This window comes from Rhinatrema bivittatum, chromosome 4 (genome assembly GCF_901001135.1).
Source record: "Rhinatrema bivittatum chromosome 4, aRhiBiv1.1, whole genome shotgun sequence".
In the NCBI taxonomy this organism is placed as follows: Eukaryota; Metazoa; Chordata; class Amphibia; order Gymnophiona; family Rhinatrematidae; genus Rhinatrema; species Rhinatrema bivittatum.
Genome location: NC_042618.1, coordinates 33,726,337 through 33,745,428, shown reverse-complemented (window position 1 = coordinate 33,745,428; position 19,092 = coordinate 33,726,337). Strand labels below are relative to the sequence as shown.

The window sequence follows — 19,092 nt, the reverse complement described above, 5'->3', positions numbered from 1 at the left end:
TTCCATATTATAGGTCCTGCTAGGGATAGGGCCCTATCCCTTACTTGCGTTAGTCTGGCTGTTTTTACTGAGGGAATAGTTAGTAGGGCTTTGTTTGCTGATCTCAAGTTTCTATTAGGGATGTGTACGTGAAGGGCTGTGTTCAGCCATTCTGCCTTTTCGTCGTGTATTAATTTATGTATGGTGCAAAGAGTCTTGTATTGAATTCTTTGTTCAATGGGTAGCCAGTGTAGTTCAATTAGGGTTTTGGTGATATGGTCTCTTTTACTTTTACCAGTTAAAATTCTTGCAGCTGTGTTTTGTAATACCTGTAGAGGTCTTATTGTGGTGTGGGGTAATCCTAGTAGAAGGGCATTACAGTAATCAGTGCTTGAAAAAATTAATGCTTGTAGTGCTGACCGGAAGTCATTTGGTGTTAGTAGTGGTTTAAGTCTTCTGAGAGTCATCAGTTTGGCGTAACCTTCTCTTACTTTTAGAGATATATGTTGTTTCATACTTAGTTCCGTATCGATAATCACTCCAAGGTTTCGTACTTTCTCTGCTAGTTGTATTTTTGGTTGTTATTGATTGTGATCGGGTTTTGAATGATTGTGATTTTTTTTCGTTCAAGATGAAGGAATTCTGTTTTCTCTATGTTAATAACTAATTCCATCTGGTTTAAGAGCTGTTTTATTATATCTAGATACATGCTGGCTAAGGTTAATGTTTTCTCAATTGAGTCATTAATTGGAAGTATTAATTGAATATCGTCAGCATATATGTAGTGTGAGATGCCCAGACCAGCTAGCAGGTGGCATAACGGCAGCATGTATATGTTGACTAGTGTGGCAGATAGGGCTGATTCCTGCAGAACTCCTGTTTAAAGGTTTATTCTTTTTGACATTGCTTTTTTGATTTGCACTTGGAAATATCTGTTATCTAGGTATGATTTGAACCTTTTGATTGTTGTGTTGCATAGTCCTATTTCTTCTAATCTATTTAATAGGATCTCATGATTTACTGTGTCAAATGCCGCTGATAGGTCCAGCATTATTAGAATGTAATGTTTACCGCTGTCGAAACCTCTCATGATGTTATCAGTTAGCGTAAGTAGTAGTGTTTCAGTGCTATAGTTTTTGCGAAATCCATGTTGTGATGGGTACAGATTATTTTCCAATAGGCCAGGGGTGGAATAGATGAGGCAAACTTGCAGTGAGGGTGATTTAAAGAGACCGATTTCGAATTTCTGAGGTGTGTGTATGGGTTGAGAGATTAATCCAAGTTCCTTTTTGGAGGCTAGGAGGAGGCCTCCGCCTCTCTTTTTGTGTCTGGGTAGACACATGAAAAAAATTCCTGGAGAGGAAGGGTATACATCTGTGCTGAGGCTCGGACAAAAAAAAGACTGAGGGAGCTCATGCACATTCTCAGTAGAGCAAACCTCTATGATCTTAGAGAGAAGGGTTTTGTTCGGAGCTGACACATCATCCCACATGTCATAGCTATTTCAGCCCTACTTTTAAACAGAGAAAAATCTGCACATAACAGTTATGTGCATACTTTTATGCAAACTGAGCAGAGGGATTCTAGAGGGTTGAGATCAGGTGGAATCAGCACTCACATCCATACTTTTTGATTTTAAAAAAGTATGCACATAAGTGTACAGTCCAAAGAGGAGGTGAATCTTTATGCAAGTTAATGCATACTTGGTCAATTACCCAAGTATTGTCAAAAGCAAACGTACGCGCATCAGTTCATTTTGAAAATACTTGGTAAACTTTGTGCATACAATGTACGGGCAGATTTTACCATTATGTAGGCTGTTTGAAAATTACCTTCAAAGTTGTAATCCAAAGCAAAGAATGTGTGTGTATTCTGGTACTGTTAGAATTCACATGCACTCTGAAGGACAAAGAACATTTCTTCAATGACAATGTCCAATATAATATTTAGACAAAGATTATTGTTGTAACTTTAGAAAATGGAAAGTGCAAGTCAGTTGAAAATTTCTGAGAAAGTACTGAAACTTCTCAACAAGGAGGCAGTGTCCCTACTCATCCTCCATTCATGGGCTTCCTGTTGAGTACCAAGCAATGTTGAAACTCCAGGTCTTTACCTATAAAGTCATACATGGTCTGGCTCCTCAATCTCTCTGCTCTTGTTCCCTGATATTCTGTTTCCTATTTTTCGCTTGCATTAAAGGTCTCTTCTTCATAACCCACACACCAAGCAGATCACCTATCGTTTTTAAGCCCAGTCTCCTTGCTCCCAATCTGTGAAATGAATGACCATCTGATGCTCATGATGCTTTCCATTTTCATCTTAAAACTGGCCTCTTTAAACTTGCTTATCTGGGCACCTAATGCCCTCATTTTGTTCTTCTTGCTTTTCTTCCTTATTAGTACCTGAACTGTTCTCTCCTCTTTATTGTGAGGCACCATATACAAACTGAAAAAATGAAATGCTTAAAGTAACATGTATTTTTTTTCCATGTTTTCACAGCTTCTTCTGTGATATAGGAGTTCATCTTCCCTGTAAACTCCTGCTGGAGGGAAGGGGTGGGGGGGGGGGGGGGGGAGACAAGATCTTCTTGATAAAACCCAGCAGGGGAAAAGAGCATCATCAGGTAAGTACGAACAGCTCCTTATGGTACCTTCTTTGCCCCCCAAAAAGCAAAACATTTCTGTACTATTTTTTTCTCCCTTCTTAAAGATGTGGGCAACTCTAAAATAGTGTCCACAGAGGATCATTTCCATATAATTCATCTTAGATTGGTTATATCAAATGTGCACTTCAGTACTTTGTAAAATATTGTTTAGGTTTCTCTGTCTTGTGAAATCTAAGGATGCTTAGCTGAAATGGTAAGCTGCACCAAGTGGTTAATCTTAAGGACAACTTACTCTGGTGGCCATAGCAGAGAATCTCCACAAAAAGCCAAGCGCTGACCCTATTTGTTCTTGAAAAAAAACTGGATCAGCATTCCTAAAGATCATCTGCAAGGGATCTACACCACAGCAATTTCAAAACCAATACATAAATAAATAAATAAATAAATTAAAATAGTAGTTGTACATTACCTTTTCCCCAGACTAAGATGTTTCCACTGGAATCTCCTGTTATTGTATCACCAGTTTCAGAAAAGGTCACACACAGCACAAACTTTGGCTTCTCTTGTTTCTATAAAAAAAAAATTGTATGAACAACAGTGCATTTTCAGCCAGGGAGAGATCAAAAGATGTTGGAACCTTTAACTGGTCTCCATCAGTGTTCTGCAGAATTTATTCATGAGTCATTACAACATACAACTGTATATCAAACAATAACTTAACCTTAGAAGCAGAAAGCAAATGTTGCTTACCTGATGTAACAGGTGTTCTCACAGGACAGCAGGATGTTAGTCCTCACAAATGGGTGACATCGAGGATGGAGCCCTGTACGGAAAACTTTTCTGTCAAAGTTTCAACACGCTTTGACTGACACTAGCACACTGGGTGCACTGAGCATGCCCAGCCTGCAATTATCCCTGTGAGCCACAGGTGTCTCCCTCAGTCTCGTCTTATAGCTAAAAAGCGCAAGCAAAACTAAAATAAAAGTATACAGACCCAACTCCGCGGGGTGGCGGGCGGGTTTCGTGAGGACTAACATCCTGCTGTCCTGTGAGAACACCTGTTACATCAGGTAAGCAACATTTGCTTTCTCACAGGACAAGCAGGATGGTAGTCCTCACAAATGGGTGAGTACCGAGCTGAGGATGCCCGGGAATGCACCAGATACACCGCAGATGCGCAAAGGCGTAACGACTGAGGTGGAAATGGGAACGGAGGGCATCCGCAACACCATAATGGGTTCGTGGAAGGATGTTGGGTAGTGAATTGAAAAAAGTAAGAGTAGGCGGACTGGCCAAACATGGAGCATGCCGGCTAGTCAAATGTAAGCAATAATAGGCTGCGAAGGTATGGAGAGGACTCCAGGCTGCAACCTGATAAAAAAGTACAAGCAGCAGTAACCAAAGGGAAGCTGTTAAGGCTAAGACGGACACAACAGTATGTGGATACCCACAGTGTTGTAGTGAAATGTCTGCTTGTTGGTAGGAAAGGAAATATAGACCACTTAATCAGAAGGATTAGGTCTGTGTGGCCACTGGAAGTAGCAGCCTGACCCTTGCATGAAGGAAAGAGTCAAGTGGAATTCACATGGAATGCAGTGCAATGTAGATAGAATGTAAGCGCAGCATTACTGTCCAGGAATGTGGAAAACCCAGTCTCTCCCTAGGGCGAGAGAGAGAGGTTAGGAAAAATTAATAGAGTATTTCCTGAGGAAAGGAGATACAACATCTACCTGAAAAGGATAGAAAGTTGAATGCGTAGAACTACTCAGTGGCAGAGGAACGGAGTCAGGTGAGTATGGAAAGAGTGCATAACTCACGGACCCTGCTGGCAGGAATGACATTAAGAGGGAAAGAAGTTCCCTTGCCAAACTGTGGAAGAGAGGAATGGAAAGGCTCAAACGTAGAATGTATGAGACTTATAAGGAGAATATATATGTTCATTCCGTGATTAGAGAAATAGAGGCGGCTTGATCAGTGGATAATCCATGGTAAGCCGACTCAGAGAGGATTACCGAAAACGGGAACCCAACTCCCAAAACGATACACCTCCTAAGAGAACGGTGTATCTATGTGGAGGATGTCTGGAGAACAGAATCCGAGGGAGTAAGAAAAAATGGTGGAAAAGTAAAAGGGGTAAAACCTCTTTTTTTTTTTTTTTTTTTTTTTTAGCGTCAGGAGGTAAAGCCTGCCATATTAAACGGCAAGATTTATGTTTAGAAGGTTTTGTGACGCTACCAGAACCTAAGAACATCAGTAAGTCTATGATTTGGGACTGACTGGTGAGAGAATAAAAGGTTACTGATATGATGGATTGAGAAGTATGGGAAGCATACTGATCTCAGTCAGGGAGTGGGGAAAAGAATACTGAACCCCATCCCAGTTCAACATTAGAAGAATGCTGGCTACGAGAGGTAGCAGAAGAGATATATTGAAGAGGCCTTTGATGGAAGAAAAGGCATCTAAGGGAACGCATAGGAAACATGTGCAGGGAGCAGAACCTGTGCATCGTATGGAATGATGCAGACGCCGTGGAAAGTTTAGTTAAACTCAGCGTTAAAAGATTTGCCCTGTACACATGTAATTGAGACCATTCGAGAGGATAGAACCTACATGGAGAAGGTCTGATAGAGCGTTCATTAAATCTCTTAGATATGTGGCCCAAGGACGCATGAAGTGAACAAGGGCCAAGGGTAGAGCTGCGCAGCTGTCTAGCAGAGCAGCTAAGAGGTAATGCGTGCTTATGAGTTGGAAAGCACATTGTCCCTATGCTGTCTGTCTGTATGCACAAAGAATTGTTGCAAAAGCAGTATTGGAAGGCATAAGGGCATAACTCATGGGTGCAACGTCCAGGAAGTTTATGAGAAACTATGCTGGAGTGCAATAGATGCATAATGGGTTGACAGCTTTCAGGAGAAACTTTATAACCCTAAGGAATTGCGAGCATGAGTCGAAGGAGACTAGGTCCTAGTTCGAACTGGGATAAGAATCAGGGACGAAAGCAATGAAACCACTTAGGTCCATTGAGTATAGAATGTCACTGAATATAACCCATAGCAGTTTTGAATTATGAGAAAAATACATAGTGGGAAGAAACCCCATAGCTCAACCATGAAAAGTTGAAAGGCTGAGGTTATGGAAAATATGCGCAGGGACATATAACAATGTATCAGAATGTCTGTGCGCATGCTGGACAAGAGGGTCTTAAGACTGTGGTGTCCAGAAGTGTTACAGAAGGGATTTATGGCAGTGACAGTAATCCCAGTTAGTAAATGTATAGTGAGTCCTGAAAAAAGTGAGAGCTCCTTGCATGTACTGAAAGTGGTTAGCAGTAGTCTATGCAAGGAAAGTGAATGATGTTACACTCCGCAGAGAAAACAGCATTCACCAACAGTGATGCAAGAGACAGTTCACTTACCGAAGCTGGTGCCAGCGGCAGAGCTTGGGGTTGTAATGTTGACTCACCATAAAGCACATAGAAACATTAAAATAATGTACTTACTGCAGTATGGAGTGATGGTAACCAAAGATACCATTGTACCTGTGACGTCTAAATAAAGTTGAATTTTCTTAGGTCCAGGATGTGCGGAGAGTAACTATTTTCTGTTAAAAGAAAGAATAGTGCAATTAAAACTCCCCAACCCCCCTCCCTTCTCCCCTCTGCACTTCGTAGCGCCTGGGGAGTGTACCGGGACTTTGGTACAAGGTGGGGTGGCCGCTCTGATATCTGACCAGATGGGAGACCAGGAGGTGTCCCAATGGAGGATATCATGTAGGCTCCTGCAGGTGTGTGAGCGGTAAGTGGTACCCGCATTTCTGTATGCTGTACAAGGAGACACTGAGACCTGTGGCCAGGCCTCAAGGTGGACTTGTACATGGGGCAATGGTTGCTGAATCTCATGTTTAGCAGATCAGCCAATGCAGCTGGACCTTGGTTGGGAGGGAACCAAGAGTCAGAGCATTGGTCGGCACAGGGACTTGTTACTGACAAGAGAAGAAGCCCTGCTGCAATCCCAAGAAGATAGAGGGGTTCTCCTGATATTGTGGCTAACATAGCTAACATAGCGATATGTGACACTAATAGAGTTCTAAAAGGCACATGACCCAGAACTTTTCGAACCACACTCTATGGGAATGCCGCCGAAGCGGGTACTTACCATCCGACGTGGATCGCCGCAAGACGAGCCGGTGAAGATTGTTGACTCCGACGGTCTCCGGAGTCCTCGAGGGTAAGGCCGGGGACGTAAACGTCCATCTCGCTCTGAAACCCGGTATGGTGGCACAGGTACAGAGGAGACAGGCCAGGCGTGAGTGGCGTTTAGACTGCTAAGTGTAACAGATGGCCATAGTCCCACACCACTTGACGGTGGGGCACGCCAGGAACAGAGGAGCCCTAACGGAACTCATGTTCCCTTCCCTCGTCACAGCGGCTCGATGTGTCGTGACGCCAATGCAGAAGCTGTCGGACCTGGATCCGGAAGTTCTGGATCACCAAGGACTGCCAAAACTGTAGGAACAGTGCTGATGGCAGTGGTGATGTCGCTCTGCCCGAGCGTTGTCCAGCCTGGAGAAGGATGGCACCGATGTGCTGGATGGCGTCAGCGGCGGACGATCACGATGTCGGCGATGATGGGTGCCACGGTGCTCGGCCCGGTCTTTCCCCAGCGCCGAGATGGAAGCCCTCGTCGTCCTGGAAGGCGATCGATGACGAACTGTCAGCACGCCTGCTCTGCTCCTGACACAATGGAGTGTCTTAAGCTAATACGGGGCTTAAAAAAGAACCCAAAGCGTGGAGCAATGTGAGGAGGCGAGGGTATTATGTGGCGGTGCTATGTCGGTATTGACGATATTGAAGGCAACCTAAGGGGCTTCGAGGATATCATCAAAATGGGTATGAAAAATCGTCGATGACTGGCCAGGAGAATGATGACAGTGACGGGCACTGACAGCAGTGGCATAGGTATCTTTGAAACGATGTGGAATCGAATAATCGAAAAACATTGCCGTTATTGAAAAAGATACCGGCATCGACTGAGTCGAAGTCGAATCAATAGGGCGTCAAGGACACCGAAGGAAAACGGAGGTGTCGAGGGCATCGATGCATGGAGGCGGGCATTTATGCCGTTTGTGGCATGGCCACGGGCATCAACTATAGGGCCACAGACGTTGACGGTATCGATTTGGACAGACTCAGATTTCCAAGTGTACATGGCATCGGTGCCCCAGACACGTGTGTCGGTGGCATCGATATGGACACGTATGGAATCGATGGCATGGATCTCCCAGTCGATGAATTCCATCCCGGCATCAACGCCAGTCCTGGAATCGGCATGGGCATCGATGCCAGCCATAAGGCTGGCATTGGCATCAACGCCCATCCACGGAATCGAGCCGGCATGGATACCCACCGATGGGACCCACCTGGGCATCGAATTTCACCGATGGGAGCAGCCTGGCATCGACTGCCCTCGATGGATGCATTCTAACATAGATGCCCATGGATGAAACACCTGGGCATCGGTGTCCATCGATGCAAAAGGACCTGGCACCGATGCCATCGACGGACGGCCATCCGGCACCAATGCCATCGACGGACAAGCCATCCGGCACCGATGTCCATCGATGGGGACCATCCGGCACCGATGTCCACCGATGGGGACCATCCGGCATCGATGCCCACCGACGAATCGATGTGGCACCGATGCCCACCGATGGAAAAGGGCTGGACATCGGTGGGGAGGATGGGGCATCGATGGCATCCCCAAAAGGGGGGGTGGCATCGATGAAGTGACCCTGGGATCGTTAAAAAGTGTCTCGGGCAGCGGTGGCGGCGACCTGAGTATGCATGGCAGTGACTAACAGCGTGTGCGTCAATGGCATGCATCCGGGTAGGGACGGCACCGAGGAAGCCCAAGGAAAAAAACAGTGCGTAGGAGGAAAAAGCCTGGTAGCACTGAAAAGCAAAAAACATGGATAAAGGCATCAGGGCACCGTGGGGGGAGGGGCACTGATGACATATAAAAGCCCAGGACGGTTTAGGAGGGTCCCGGTGTAGCGATAGGGTATCGACTGCGTGAGGGTACCAGGGAACGAAGGACTTGAAGCTACAGAGGTCCTAAAGTTAAGGAAAAAATCCCTACCCCACTAGCATAAGCAAGCAGAGTGTCACAGAGATACTCGCAAGCTGTTTAAAGCTAACTGAAAAATGGGGGGAAGGGAAGGCTTCAGTCAGTTAACAGCCTTAAGATAGTGACAGAAACCGACCGAAAAATAAGAATTAGTACTCACCGAGCGTCGTAAAAACGTACGCGGAGGGAGACCTGTGCAGGGAAAAGTGTTTTTTGAAGTGAAAAGTTAAGTGTTTCCATGAGGTAATTAGTTAAAAAATCCTCACAGAGCTCCAACCGCTATGCTGACTGCAGAGCGGAAAAAAGAAGACTGAGGGAGACACCTGTGGCTCACAGGGATAATTGCAGGCTGGGCATGCTCAGTGCACCCAGTGTGCCAGTGTCAGTCAAAGCTTGTTGAAACTTTGACAGAAAAGTTTTCCGTACAGGGCTCCATCCTCGATGTCACCCATTTGTGAGGACTACCATCCTGCTTGTCCTGTGAGAAAGTATTAGATGTTCATCATCAGTAAATTAAAGATTAAGAAACATATTTGATGGGTTTTTCAAATGCTTATTAGAGATGTTTTGTTTATTTCTAGAAATTATCAATGATTTCGAGACATGGGTCATAAAAGGAACACGTATTATCTTCTAGAATGTAATCTGTTGGCCAATTATATTTTTTCATGTTTTTCACTAGGCAGTCTCCTCCAGCTTCTTTTAGATTCCAGTTTAATCAAAACCAGCCTATATTGGCCTATGGTGCCACAAGCCTTCACTCACAAGTACCCAAGTTTTTCCTCACCCACCCCACTCTATCCTCTCAATTTTTATCTTCTGTCCCCCCTCCTATCTAGCCCAGCTACTGCAGCAACAAGCCTTTGGCTGGGTGGTCAAAGACTACATATCCTTCTCAAACATCCGGAATCTATTTGTTGATGCCCTTCTCCAGGACAGCCATCACAAAACATCTCCAGCCCCAGTCGGTGTGAGAAGCAGAAACCAGGCTCAGGATTCAAACCCAGGCATGGAGTATATTTCTCCAGTAAAGTATATGGGTGCACAAATACCTGCAGTCCCCTACATTTTTGTAGGAAAACTGCGGGGAGTTTCCCTTTGAAAATTCACTTGCAGGCCCAAAGGTACAAAGTAGCCCACGATGAATTTGAAAATCCCCTCTTTCTACCGTAAAGGTTTAAGTTCACATATAACAGATTTTAGTTTTGTAGTAGGCAGGTACTGCTGTATAAAATAAAAAAAAAGACATGTACTCTCAAAATTAATTTACAGTCTCTCTTAAACTGCTGAAAATCGAATTAACTGCCAGTACCCTGTGTGTCAGAGCAGTTTGCTGAGAGATGGCCTTCAATTCAGTTCAGTTTATTTTACACAAAAAACTGTCATTATGCCGCGTCATTGCATGATGGGAATTTGGTTTCTTCTTTCCCTTCGTATGAACTCAAAACTTTTCCCAGAAACTCTAAAATAAATTGTCATATGAGGCAGCTCAGATTTGGTAATACTGAAAAGAAGCCTTGAATATGATGATAGATAATGGCTTTTTGGGCCCATTTAGTCTACCCAATGTAATTCCTGTTGCAATGCCAGGGACCACACTTGATCTGTGGCTTTCCCTTCACTTCTTCACAATTAAGGATCCTCTGTGCTTATCCCAAGCCTCCTTAAATTCTGTTAATGATTTCTCCTTCACCACTTCCCCTTGGAGACTGTCCATGCATTCACCACCCATGAAGAATTATTTTTTAATGCTATTTCCGAGTCTACGCCCTTTGGCCTCATAGCATGACCTCCTGTTCTAGAAATTGCTTTCCACTAAAACAAGTTTGCATCTTTTGCATTATTAATACCTTACAGCTTTTTAAATATCTCTATTATTTATCATACTCCCTGCCTCTCTCCCTTCCTCTGGAGTATATGTATTTAGGCCCTTAAGTCTCCTCATAGGTTTTGAGGGCAGATCTGGTCTCTACTCTTGTCTATATCTTTTTGGAGTGTCTTCCAGAAGTGGACACAGTACTCCAGGTGAGATCTCACCAATGAGCTATACAGAAACATTTTCACTTCCTTGTTATGCCTCTCCCTGTGCACCCTAGCATTCCTGTAGTTTTGGCCAACGCCTTGTTATAACTGTTTCACTACCTTGAGGTTATCATCTGATCACCACAAAGACACCTCACCCCCATCATATACTGCTCCTTTTGTTTTCTGTATCCTAAAGATAAAACTTAAGGACCTAAATACATATATCCTAAAGGAAAAGAAAGAATGACAAGAGATATGACAAAGACATTTAAATACTTTAAAGGCATAAATAATGCACAAGAAGCAAACCTTTTTTTCCATGGAAACAATGCTCTAGAACAAGAGGTCATGATATGAGGCTCAAGGTGTTAAACTGAAAAACAACATTAGAAAATATGAAAGAAAAACAACAAACCAACCAGAGTCTTCAACCTGAAATGAAACTGAGCAGACTAGATGGACCTTATGGTCCTTATCTGCCATCATATTCTATGTTAAATGCACAACGCTGTATTTTTTTGCACTGAATCTTAGCTGGCAAGCTGCCAAGAAAGCAAGTTTACCTACCATAAACAGTATTTTCTGTAGACAACAAGATGAATTAGCCATTACATGTGAGTGTCATCAACTGGGGCGATAACCACCATTGAAATTTGCACTTTATGTTCCTTGTGACCTGTACCACCATTGACAGTGGTTAGGACAGCTGATCCCACTGCAATCGTAGCCTCCATTAAAGGTAACTGATATGAAGGCAGGTCAGTGGGACTACATGTATGGCTGCTGCTATATATCCTAAGGCTACTAGCAGCACTTAAGCTGTTGTGTGTGGAGAGGAGAGAAGCTTGTGGATGAATGATCTCATGACTTTCACTTTCTGAAGGCAAGAATGCTTTCTCCTGTAGTGAATCTATCCACACCCCTAATGAGCTTGCGTCTCTGTGTGTGGGGACTAGGTTTATTACTCAGAACTGACTAGGAAGCCCAGCTACCGCAAAAGAGAAATTGTCTTATGCAGGGAATGGAGTACTTCCTCCTGAGAACTTACTGTGACTAGCCAGTCTTCCAGGAACAGGAAAACATATTTCTTGATGCTAAGTAGTAAGTGCCGCTACTATTGTGAGGTATTTTGTAATGACTCTTGGAGCTGCTGCTAAGCCAAATGGGTGTTACCCTGTAATGGTAGTGGGAAGAATCCACCTAAAAGTGAAGGAAGCATCAATGAGAAGGGTGGATGGGAATGTGAGCATATGCATCCTTCAGATTTGGGGAACACGTCCATTCATCCTTCTGCATGTAAGGGAAAATCGTGCTGAAGGAATTAATTTGGTTGAACCGAAATCCACCAAAATCTATTTCACCAGGTATTGATCTTGAAAATCAATTAATCCCAGCAACTCAAGTAAGAGATCTAGGAGTCCAGATTGATGAAAATTTAAGTATCAGCAAACTAATCAAATCAGATTTCTACAAACTGCGAATCCTTAGCCGTTTGAAACCCCTACTAAGCACTACAGATTTCAGAAAGCATTGCAATCCCTAATATTCTCAAACCTGGATTATTGCAATTCCCTACTTCTAGGACTTCCGGCTAGCCACTTAAAACTACAACTACTACAAAATGCCGCAGCCAGACTATTGACTGGAGCAATGAAATACCACCACAATACACCAACTCTGATAGCAATGAACTGGCTCCCTGATCAGTCAAGATTATTATACAAAGTTCTAACAATAATATTCGGCAACATTTGTACGAGCAACGAACTGATGGGAATAACATTTAATCCACATATTCCCACACAAACGCTTAGATCTATGAATAAAGGCCTTCTTGAAATCCCGACCATAAGAGATTCTCATCTAATTCAAACTAGAGACTGAGAGTCATCAATTGCTGGCCCAAAGCTTTGGACCTCTGTGCCAGAGAATCTTCAAACAGCAGCAGACATTGAGAAATTTAAGGCAGACCTAAAAACTTGGCTGTTCGATTGTGCCTGTTTGACAGGTACATCTAATCCGCCTTGACTATGATGACCAAAATATGTCCCGATCTTTAACCCCTTATCCTCAACCGTCCCTATAATCTGGTACACCCAATTCGCCAATGACCAAAATATGTCCTCAACTTTACCGAATTACTGTCAACCCTCCCTATAATCTGGTTACATTTTCTCTGTATGTGTCTATCTTTATAGTAATCCCCTAGTTTGAGATTGTTTTCCCAGTTTATCTCCGAAACGTATGCCTACCTCTGTAGCTACAGTTTATTTTCCCTGTTTAACTCTGGTATGTATGCCTACCTCCATAACTCATCATCTGAGTGTGTCAAACTTGTACACAGTTGTAAACAAGTGATTCTCACAGGGAATGATGATATATAAAACACTCGAATATATAAAATAATTTTTAATTTTTCTGAAGAGTAATTGTTTGTTCAAGTATCTCAAGTCCAAAAGGAGCCTCAAGCCTTGGAGAAGAGGAAATATTAGGAATAAAAGTCCTGTCTATGTTAGGACACGGGGATTGGTTCTATCCTTCACTGAAAAAGCGACTGGTCTTCCAGGCGAAGTTGCAGCAGGTGAGACAGATCTGGACTGAGAGGCACACAATGCAAGAGGGTTGGTAGCTGGAAAAAATGCAACCGGTAACCAAACTGCATAATTTTGAGAACCTAGAGGTCATTGGTTATCCGATGCTACATTTCTACGAAGAGATGGTTTCTTCCCCCCACCCCCCCCACCAGACTGGAGGGGTAAGGATTGTTCAGAAAAATAAAAAACTGGGCCAAGGTTTGGGCTGGGCCTGCTATGTGTTTTTTGGTCAATATTCCCGCTGTCAAGGCCTGTCTGGAAGTGGTTGCTGATGCTGGGCCAGAAGAGGCACAAGACGGTACTGCTGAAAAGACTGGTAAGATCGTCTGTGGAAATACGTTCACATGTGAAGAAGCATCTTGAAGCAGAGGGAACATAAGAACATGCCATACTGGATCAGACCAAGTGTCCATCAAGCCCAGCATCCTGTTTCTAAAAGTGGCCAATCCAGGCCATAAGAACCTGGCAAGTTCCCAAAAACTAAGTCTATTCCATGTTACCGTTGCTAGTAATAGCAGTGGCTATTTTCTAAGTCAACTTAATTAATAGCAGGTAATGGACTTCTCCTCCAAGAACTTTTGGACTTGGCCGTAGAAGCTGTCCTGCACTCTCTCTCTAATGTCTACATATCAGTACCCTGGACTGTAAAAGTCGGGACCCAGCACTGATTGTCATCTGAATCCAATTTTTTCCCCCCTCTGTTGAAGCAGAAAGCAATGTTGATATTGCATCAAAAACATCAAAGCTAATTGGTTAAGAGTAGTAGTCATCATGTCTTCTGTTAAGGGTAGTAACTGCTTGTCCGTGCAGATTAACTCCATGCACTTTTTTCTTCATTTCCAATCTCTAGCCTTTAGGGATCCACAGTGATTATCCCATGCCCTTTTGAATTTTACTGTTTTCGTCCTCACCACCTCTTCTGGAAGAGCATTCCAGGGATCCACCACTCTCTCCATGAAGAAATATTTCCTGATGTTGGTTCGGAGTCGTCGCGCCTGGGAGAAGAATCAGAATCAACACTATCAATCTCCCCCCTGGAGATGACTCAGAGTCAACCTCTACAGACTGGTGTGGTAATGGAACACAAACCCTGTGACTTCTGAACTCTAGATTTAAGGTCAAGTTTTCTCACTGTAGGAATATCTGAAATAGGCATTTCCTACATTCTTATCTGTAAAACACCAAAGATGTTGTGAACTAGAAGGGCTGCTAGTTCTGACGGGGTGTCTAGAATATGAAGCAGCCCAAATAATTCTGAATGTGAGTCTTTGTCTTATCATAAACAGAGTTAGTGAGGTATTCTGGGGGCGAGGTGTAGTTAGGAGGTTCTGGAAGCAGACCAGACATATACCTATAGAGTCTTCATCTGAATCTACTGGGGGGAGTTTACTTAGCCAGGATTTCAATGATGAAATGGATGAACCAGGAGGTTCTTCTGGTTGTCCGAGGGGATACATCCTGTCCAATTACCTCTGATCAACTGGACTCTGCTGTTACGAGATAATAAACTCCAAATTACGGGTTCCAATGATGTATTCAGGCCGATAGGCAAGACTGAGACTCCAGTCTGAGGAAGCGCCATACCAAAGAAGGAGAGTGGAGTTCACAAAAATGCAGTTAGGCCCCCTAGTCAGAAAGGCAAAGAAATTTCTCACCAAACCTGCAAACTGGTCAATTGGCTGATGTGTCCTTTGACCAGGCAAGTGAGATGTACATCCTCTTCAGAGACCAGTATAGATTCCTGCATCTGAACTGGTAGTTTACTGGAGGTGAGCAGAACCATGGAGCACACCGGATCTGGTGTTTTCAAATGAAGTCCCTCCAGTATTATCCTTGTTGGAGTGAGGGTTCTAATTATTGAACGGAGAAGTAGTAACCTGACCTCCTCCACTGCAGATCTAGGATGGGCTGCATAATGTGGTGGTGTAAAGCAGCCTGGTCGGCTGGGTTGTGGGTGTGATGCATCAATAGCTTTGATGGAGTGGAATGCGTCAATGCTGTGGAAGAATGGAGCTTTGAATGCTTCAATGGCTGTTTAGTAAGTTATGTCAAGGAAGCTGGTGCAGGAGGAGGATGTTGCCCCAGTGTGAGAATAGACTGTGTCAGGACTGCACCATATATTCTTGTTCTGTACATCATGGGGTCATGCATCAGAATACTGGATGCACTGTGAAGCCTGTGTGAAGAGGATCCAAAATGCATCGATGAAGTGCATGACAAATTTAGCACAATGAGTCATGCACACTAATGCACTGTATGCATCAGTATGCCATGTGTCTAGCACCTAGGTAAATCGAATGCACCAGTGCATAAATGAAATGCTTCAATCCTTCATGCATCTGGGTGTGCTGACAGCGCTGGTGGTCGTATCCAGCGGCGCCAGTGCACTGCACTTGGGGGGTTTGTGATTCTTTGACAGACTCTGATGGCTCCAGAAACTGATGCCATTTCTTCTTTGATGAAGGGCAGCTGACAGTACTTGACCCCATGGCTTTGGCCTCAGCCATTGGGAACGTCTTTGATAAGTCCTGCTCAACTCTTTTCCCAGCAAGATAGAGGACGCTGCACTACAGAAGAGGATCTGCTGCAACACTGAAAGAATTTATGCAGCTCTTCAATTTGAATCACCCTGGAACACTGGGAGCACAGGGGACATTCATCCACAGGCATAGCAATTTACCTAATAATGTTCCAGCCCAAGGAACAGATAGCAGAACTTATGACCATCAGTGAGGGACATTACCTTGCCACAGATTAAATTTTTAAATCTGCTCACTGTTTTTTTTCTTCTGGCCCAACATGTTGAGGAGGCATGGCCATTGGAAAGAAATTCCCTTTTATTTTTATTTTTTTCTTTAAGGTAGCATCGAAAAGTGATGTTGAGGGTGCTGCCTAGGCAAGAAGGCAACTATATAGAAGTTAAAAGATATATTGAAATAATCAAAATGTTTATGCCTTTTGGGATTGCCCACGAGTACGTTGTTTTTGGAGGGTGGTGGTGCGTTATCTGGAGAGATTGTTGGCGGTCGCTGTTCCACTCTCTTCTGCCACTCTGTTGTTTGGGTTGCCTAATCCCAATCAGATTAAGCAACTGGAGACACGGCTTCTTATTCAGAAGGCGTGTTATGTGGGGAAAAAGCTCCTTTTGTTCCATTGGAAGGGCTCTGAAGTACCGACTTACTGGATGTGGCGGAACAATTTTCATAAATTACTTCAGCTGGAACTGTTGGCATCACGGCTTTCTCCTCTTCTTCGCCGCAGATTTGTCCGGATATGGGTGGTGTACATTCAGTCATTACCACATAGGATTCGGAGTCATATCCTCAATGCTTCTGCAGATCCTCGTTCCTTGTTGCCGGATTGATTCGGTTGGTGGCGTAACTGGACCACGGGATGCATGACCTCAACAACCACAATGACAACTTTGATTGGACTTCTTAAGGGGGGAAGGGGAGGGGGGGGTCGGGATGGGGGATACCTGTTCGGGGGGTAACTACATGTAAAAGAGCTTATTTCTAACGTTACTGTAGCGGGGGGCTAAGGGCTATGGCCTCCCGGGCAGAAAATACTATGCTATGTTGTTTTTTTTTCATTGCTCAATAAAAAAGCGTTTAAACATAAAATGTTTAAAGTTTAGAGAAAAAATTCTGAGGAGAGAGAGTACACACTCATGCTTGTGCTCGTATAAAAAAATTACTAAGGAGGTTCACGAGGCAATGCCCATGTGGGAACTCCCGCACATGCTCAAAGCCCTACTAGCTTGGATATATGAGTCCATTTGGTACTGCTGGATGACCACATGTAATGGCTAATTCAGCTTGCTTATTGATGGAAAATAACATTTAAAAAAATACTTCTTCAAAAAAAATGCCTGTGGATACATGGAACAATTTCCCAACAGAAATGGTGGAAACAAATACAGTATCAGAATTCAAGAAAGGCTGCAATAAGCACAGAGGATCTCTAGTTGTAAGAAAGTAAAAGGAAAAACAAAGATCATGTAGGGTTTGTGGTATTGCAACAGAAAGGGGAAATGAAATAGGCAAGCAGATAGGCTTGCGGTCTTTATCTGCCATTCATATAATAGTCAAAATACAACTCAAGTTGATATTGTCCAAAAGATATTACAGTCTGTAAGTAGATTGGTTGCTTATCACAAATGAGTTGGTAGTCTCAGTTCATTTTCCCTAAGTTTCAGCAGAGAGACTAAAACCTGAATGAGCATAAAAACTGAATTATCAAGTCAGTTCAGTAGCTCAGCAGTACTGTTATGCAGAAGATTCCTATTTCAATCCCATGTTGGGGTCTTCTGCAACATCCATGGCTGTTTAGCAAATTGTGTCAAGGAAGCTGGTGCAGGAGGGGGATGCTGCTGCTGCTGAAACTGGGGATGCTGTGGAGACGTTTGCAACCCCTGGGGAGAGAAAGCATCTGAAATCATAGCCTTCAGTCAACAGTAACACCTAGTGGCTTTCTGCAGGATTCCAGAAAGAGTTTTAGTGCATAGCTCCAATCCAAAGGACCAGCAATGAAATGATCAGATTATGGGTTATAAATAGGGGAAACATCCCTAAGTAATTGTGAATGAAGGCTCATGACACCAGGATCCCAGCCCTAGTTCCCATGAAGTTGGAGACTCAAAGGAACAGGAGGAAACTGCAAATAAATAAAACAAAACCCCACAAGATAAAAATAATGTTCCTTTCACTATCAGGAGTGGTCCCACCAAGGAAGGGTTGAGGCACCCTGACATGGCAGGAAGAGGTCATTTGTACCACTGCTGGCCATATTCTAACAAATCTGTGGGAAAATACAGGTTTCAATTTCCAGTGCTCTCGAATCCCATACCATTGATAAGAATTTTAAAAATGCAAGTATGGCATGACAAACAAATTAATTTTACCTCAAATAATCCTTGTTTTTTAATGAGAGAATTCCCTTCTAATGTCCAGAAGTAAAGATGCGACTTTCCACACGTAACAATTATATTTGTATCCGTAGGGTGAAAATCTGCCATAAACACAGCCTCATTAGAGCACTAAGGAGAGAACAGAAATCAGATCTTGTTACATCTCAGAACAGTTTGCAAAATTTTTTTGTTTTTTTACAGTACTGAAGTACAACAGCGCTGACTGTCTTTCTTGCATGGAACAGAAATTCTTTCTGCTTGGTTCACTGATTTATAACTTATGAAGGATACTGAACACTGCCATAGAGAGTGCAGGCTCTGCAGAACAGCTGTTTGGATTGGGAGCTGCTATGGGTGGAAAAAAAGCTTCAGAAGAAGAGGTTTTGCAAAGGTCACTAACCAATGCAAAAAAAAAAAAAAAATGTACTGAGCAGGGATTAGATCAAATTTAGAGTACCGGTAGTCCAATTTTCACTAACAGACAAACCAAAGAAGAAAGAGACTTCCTAAATTTACTTTAATCAGACATTTTTATTGGGAAATAAGCTTCAATGAATATCACAATATCTTTTGACATTCACAGAGTCCATTATAGGAATTCCAAATTTGAATGGTGCATCCATAATAATATAATTTTATTTTAAAGTTCTTTTAGACTGCTTAAAGCAAATTAATTGTACTAAGCGTATACAAACCAAACAGATTAAATGACAAATACAAACAAACATTACATAAAATAACACAACTAGCAAAAATTGCCCCACATTCTTCAAGGTAATCTAGTCCAGGGACGAGCAAACCTTTTGAGCCTTGGCCCACCCTTCCACGCATACAATTTAATTGGGCCCCCCACGC

The 19,092-nt window shown here is 43.2% G+C and overlaps 1 protein-coding gene across 1 annotated transcript in view; it reads right to left on the bottom strand.

The window, feature by feature from the left end:
- EML1 (EMAP like 1) overlaps positions 1 to 19,092 on the bottom strand; it is a 265,065-nt gene that overhangs the window by 78,865 nt on the left and 167,108 nt on the right. Inside the window, 2 exon segments of the mRNA XM_029597926.1 lie at positions 3,054 to 3,153; positions 18,232 to 18,366. Of these exon segments, the coding sequence (XP_029453786.1) occupies positions 3,054 to 3,153; positions 18,232 to 18,366 (235 nt within the window).